General features: G+C 45.8%; 1 protein-coding gene across 5 annotated transcripts; it reads right to left on the minus strand.

Annotated features, from left to right (window-relative positions):
- Positions 1-492: 492 nt before the first annotated feature.
- Positions 493-2,918, minus strand: LOC125527066. 5 transcript variants are annotated; one of them, XR_007291963.1, is made up of 7 exons: positions 2,746-2,917; positions 1,749-2,637; positions 1,517-1,651; positions 1,004-1,422; positions 809-907; positions 658-725; positions 493-569 (listed from the first exon to the last, which is right to left on the minus strand). XR_007291963.1 is itself a non-coding variant. In XM_048691638.1 (7 exons), the coding sequence occupies exons 4-7, from the start codon at positions 1,113-1,115 to the stop codon at positions 519-521; spliced, it is 333 nt and encodes a 110-aa protein (XP_048547595.1). In that variant the 5' UTR covers positions 1,116-1,422; positions 1,517-1,651; positions 1,749-2,637; positions 2,746-2,918; the 3' UTR covers positions 507-518. The 5 variants fall into 5 exon arrangements, 1 of the variants encoding a protein (XP_048547595.1); XR_007291964.1 differs by having other exon boundaries at positions 495-569; positions 658-710; XR_007291965.1 differs by having other exon boundaries at positions 507-569; positions 658-710; positions 809-910; positions 2,746-2,918.
- Between the last annotated feature and the right edge of the window lie 1,121 nt (positions 2,919-4,039).

Genomic DNA, 4,039 nt, shown 5'->3' on the forward strand with positions numbered 1-4,039 from the left:
TATCCTCGCAAGGAATTCTCTCTCAAAGGCTTCGAGGTGGGTTGCTCTCAAACGACAAAAGCCGTACTCTAATCTGAGCAGCCAACCGTTTATGGTTGTAGGGGGTGGGCCTATTTATAGCCACTTGGCAACCTGACCTGATTTGTCCGAAATGACCCTGGGTCACTAAGGAACTGACATGTGTTCCAACGGTCAGATTTCAAACTCACACGGCAACTTTACTTGGGCTAAAAGAAAAGCTGACTTGTCCGACTCTGGACAAGATTCGCTCTCATAGTCTTCACTCGAAACATAGGTTTGTTGGTTAGGCATCACTTCAGTCAGTCTGACTGGTTCTCTTGGACCCCACTTAACAGTACGGTGGTTCCTATGACTCAACACAAAAGAAAAAGAACTACGAAAGATCTAAGTCTTCGAGCTCCATAGGCTTCATGTGGTGTCTTCTCTTGTCATAGTCTTCAATGTGAATATCTTCATATACCACCTTTGACTTCAATGTCTTCATACATTTTTAGGGGTCATCTCTGGTAGGAAAACCGAATCAATGAGGGACTTCTACCTGTGTTATCCTGCAATTCTCACAAACACATTAGTCCCTCAACTAGGTTTGTCGTCAATACTCCAAAACCAACTAGGGGTGGCACTAGATGCACTTACAAGTGCTGGTAAATCACCCTCCTGAATCAAGCTTTCTGCACCTGCTGCAATTTCTATTTTTTCCATCTCTGAATGAGTTTATTGATTTGGCAAAGCTCTAATAAGTCAGCTGCTTGCTATCAGTACAGTTGAAGTAATTTTGCTTACTTACCTGACGTATCATGAACAACAATAGAACTTTGAGTGGCTGGAATTGTCGTTTCATTTGCCATCGGGTGTGCACCGACATGCGTGCCACTATCCACTGCAGCTGCTACATGATATTTTTAGTTAGGAAGACATTTTCATCAAACACAGAGGGATGCTGATTGAGATGGTTAGATTGGAGGAATTCTTTTTACAATACCTGTTGTAGCCAATGTGCTCATTGATTTTGATCTTGTAGCAGCGAATGCATCCATGAGATTTCTAACAAAATCTTTTTTGTTGTCCTTGATTCCCTGCAGGAACTTCTCCATGGTGGCATCATCCTCCCCCCAGCACGTCCATCACAAATGGAACCTGGATGTTTGATACACCATGCTGTAACCGCATCTCTGAAGATCTTTTCAACCCCGTCATCCACGATAGCCCCAAGCTCTATGGGTGGCTGCGCAAGGTTGAACAGGATGATGCCACTAGTTAGTTAAATTTGTACAAACAATGATGCTTTGGAACGGTGAGTGCAATGCAGCTTACGCTATGTATGCCAAGGTCTGGTGGATTATCTGACATCATGGAGTGCCAAACCCAGTTGATGTTGTCCTTCCAGTTTTCTGGTTTGGTCTGTGACAATGAAGAATAATTGAATTGAAAAAACTAGTTCATGATCACCAAGGGTGTCAACAACAGTTAAAAAGTTGTGTGCGAGAGACATCACCTTGAACCGCCTAGGGTATCGCTCATCTAGACCAATTAGTTCTTTTATCTTGTCACCAGAGTAGGCTGATAACCTCGGCAGGCGTGTAGATGTCACATTTGAGTTGCCAAAGTCCATGTTGTCCAACACCCAAATCTGAAAATCACATTTTTGTTGTCAGAAGCAGTACATAACTGAAGGTTTGATAAATTCAGTACACAGTAAGGATGGAATGTGTTTTTTTATGTATTACCTGTGCTGATACCTGGCATCCTCCAAGCTCTATAGTTTTCTTGCCTCCACTGACATCGGCTTGGAATTTCCGTACTGCTTCCCTAAGTTTTTCAAATCCATACTTTGCAAGGTTGTAGAACCCAGTGCCTTGTGGATGCACAACACACTGTAGGATCTCATCTGGTACAGCAGGATATCTTTGGTTTGGTGCTACGACCAGAGCAGATCCCAATAAAGAGAATGCAACTGACATTGCCCTACGCTCATCTGGTTCTATGGTCATGTGATCCATCTACTGAAATGCATACAGTATGTCATTGACAGCTAGCCCCCCTACTGTTTTCCTCTCTAGGCCAACTATGTCCTGTCTCTGCTCAACAAGTTCTGCCCTGTTCGGAGGAGTATCATATGTTACGGATTCACCGGAATTTCTAAACCCCATGATGGAAACCATGTTAGAGACTCTAAACCTACAGATCTGCTCATCCCTAAACCTAAAACTCATGTCATGGGGGTTGAATCGTGACAGGATCCATGCGTAGTGCTTTTTCTTTGCATCGTTTGCTATCTGCGTGGTCAGCAGGCCCCCCATGTCTGAATCGGCAACAGCAGGGTAGTAAGATGGCCCTAGACCAAGGAATGGTCTCATATTGAACGTGCTCTTGCAACATTTACCCCGAAGAAAATCTACATCTGCTCGCCGGCCAGGACGGTGGTCAACCGCACGAACGATGGCGCCGCTTCCCCACCCGCTATGCGGGAGATGGCAGTCGCTGACGGAAGCTGCATCTCGCTCCCTCCGAGAGTGTGCTCTCTTCGGCTTGTAGAGAGGGTCATCTTCGTTGGCCGATCTACGCGTTTTCCTCTTCCGGCTGGACGGATCCATCACTCGTCAACGCTAGGGTTGGCTGCATGCGAAAACAGGGGAAGCGTAAGCATGGATTTCCCCCCAAAAAAGAAAGATTCCACACCATGGAAAGGGGAAAGAGACGGGAGAATCTTGTTCGGACGTGTACCGTCTTATCCGCGGGTCGATCGTCTTTCTGCGGCCACTGCTATCATCAGATCTGCTTTTCCCCTCCTTTTTCCACCGGCGGCTGAGGTGATGAACAGTGCACTGTGTGACAGCTCGGTTCTTGAGGAGGAAGCGTGGGGAGAAGAGTGGTTTGAGTGAGTGAGAGGTGAGCAGGGGGCCGTGTAGATATACGCTGCTACATGGCCACACGGGCAGTTACAGCCCATTTTAATTACCTAGCTACCCCTCAGGTGTGTGCTTTCTTACCCATTTTTGGGTTACTATGGCGGGAGATCTTCCGCGCCGAGCACTGAAGTGCGACGCAGTTGTTACTGTTGGAAATATGCCCTAGAGGCAATAATAAAAGCATTATTATTATATTTCCTTATTCATGATAATTGTCTTTTATTCATGCTATAATTGTGTTATCCGGAAATCGTAATACATGTGTGAATAATAGACACCAACATGTCCCTAGTAAGCCTCTAGTGACTAGCTCGTTGATCAACAGATAGTCATGGTTTCCTGACTATGGACATTGGATGTCATTGATAACGAGATCACATCATTAGGAGAATGATGTGATGGACAAGACCCAATCCTAAACATAGCACAAGATCGTATAGTTTGTTTGCTAGAGTTTTTCCAATGTCAAGTATCTTTTCCTTAGACCATGAGATCGTGTAACTCCCGGATACCGTAGGAGTTTTGGGTGTACGCAAACGTCACAACGTAACTGGGTGACTATAAAGGTATACTACGGGTATCTCCGAAAGTGTCTATTGGGTTGACACGGATCAAGACTGGGATTTGTCACTCCGGTATGTGACGGAGAGGTATCACTGGGCCCACTCGGTAATGCATCATCATAATGAGCTCAAAGTGACCAAGTGTCTGGTCACGGGATCATGCATTACGGTACGAGTAAAGTGACTTGCCGGTAACGAGATTGAACGAGGTATTGGTATACCGACGATCGAATCTCGGGCAAGTAACATACCGATTGGCGAAGGGAATTGTATACGGGGTTGCTTGAATCCTCGACATCGTGGTTCATCCGATGAGATCATCGAGGAGCATGTGGGAGCCAACATGGGTATCCAGATCCCTCTGTTGGTTATTGACCGGAGAGCGATCTCGGTCATGTCTACATGTCTCCCGAACCCGTAGGGTCTACACACTTAAGGTTCAGTGACACTAGGGTTGTAGAGATATGAATATGCAGTAACCCAAAAGTTGTTTGGAGTCCCGGATGAGATCCCGGACGTCACGAGGAGTTCCGAAATGGTCCGGAG

Source organism: Triticum urartu, unplaced genomic scaffold, assembly GCF_003073215.2.
Source record: "Triticum urartu cultivar G1812 unplaced genomic scaffold, Tu2.1 TuUngrouped_contig_2828, whole genome shotgun sequence".
In the NCBI taxonomy this organism is placed as follows: domain Eukaryota; kingdom Viridiplantae; phylum Streptophyta; class Magnoliopsida; order Poales; family Poaceae; genus Triticum; species Triticum urartu.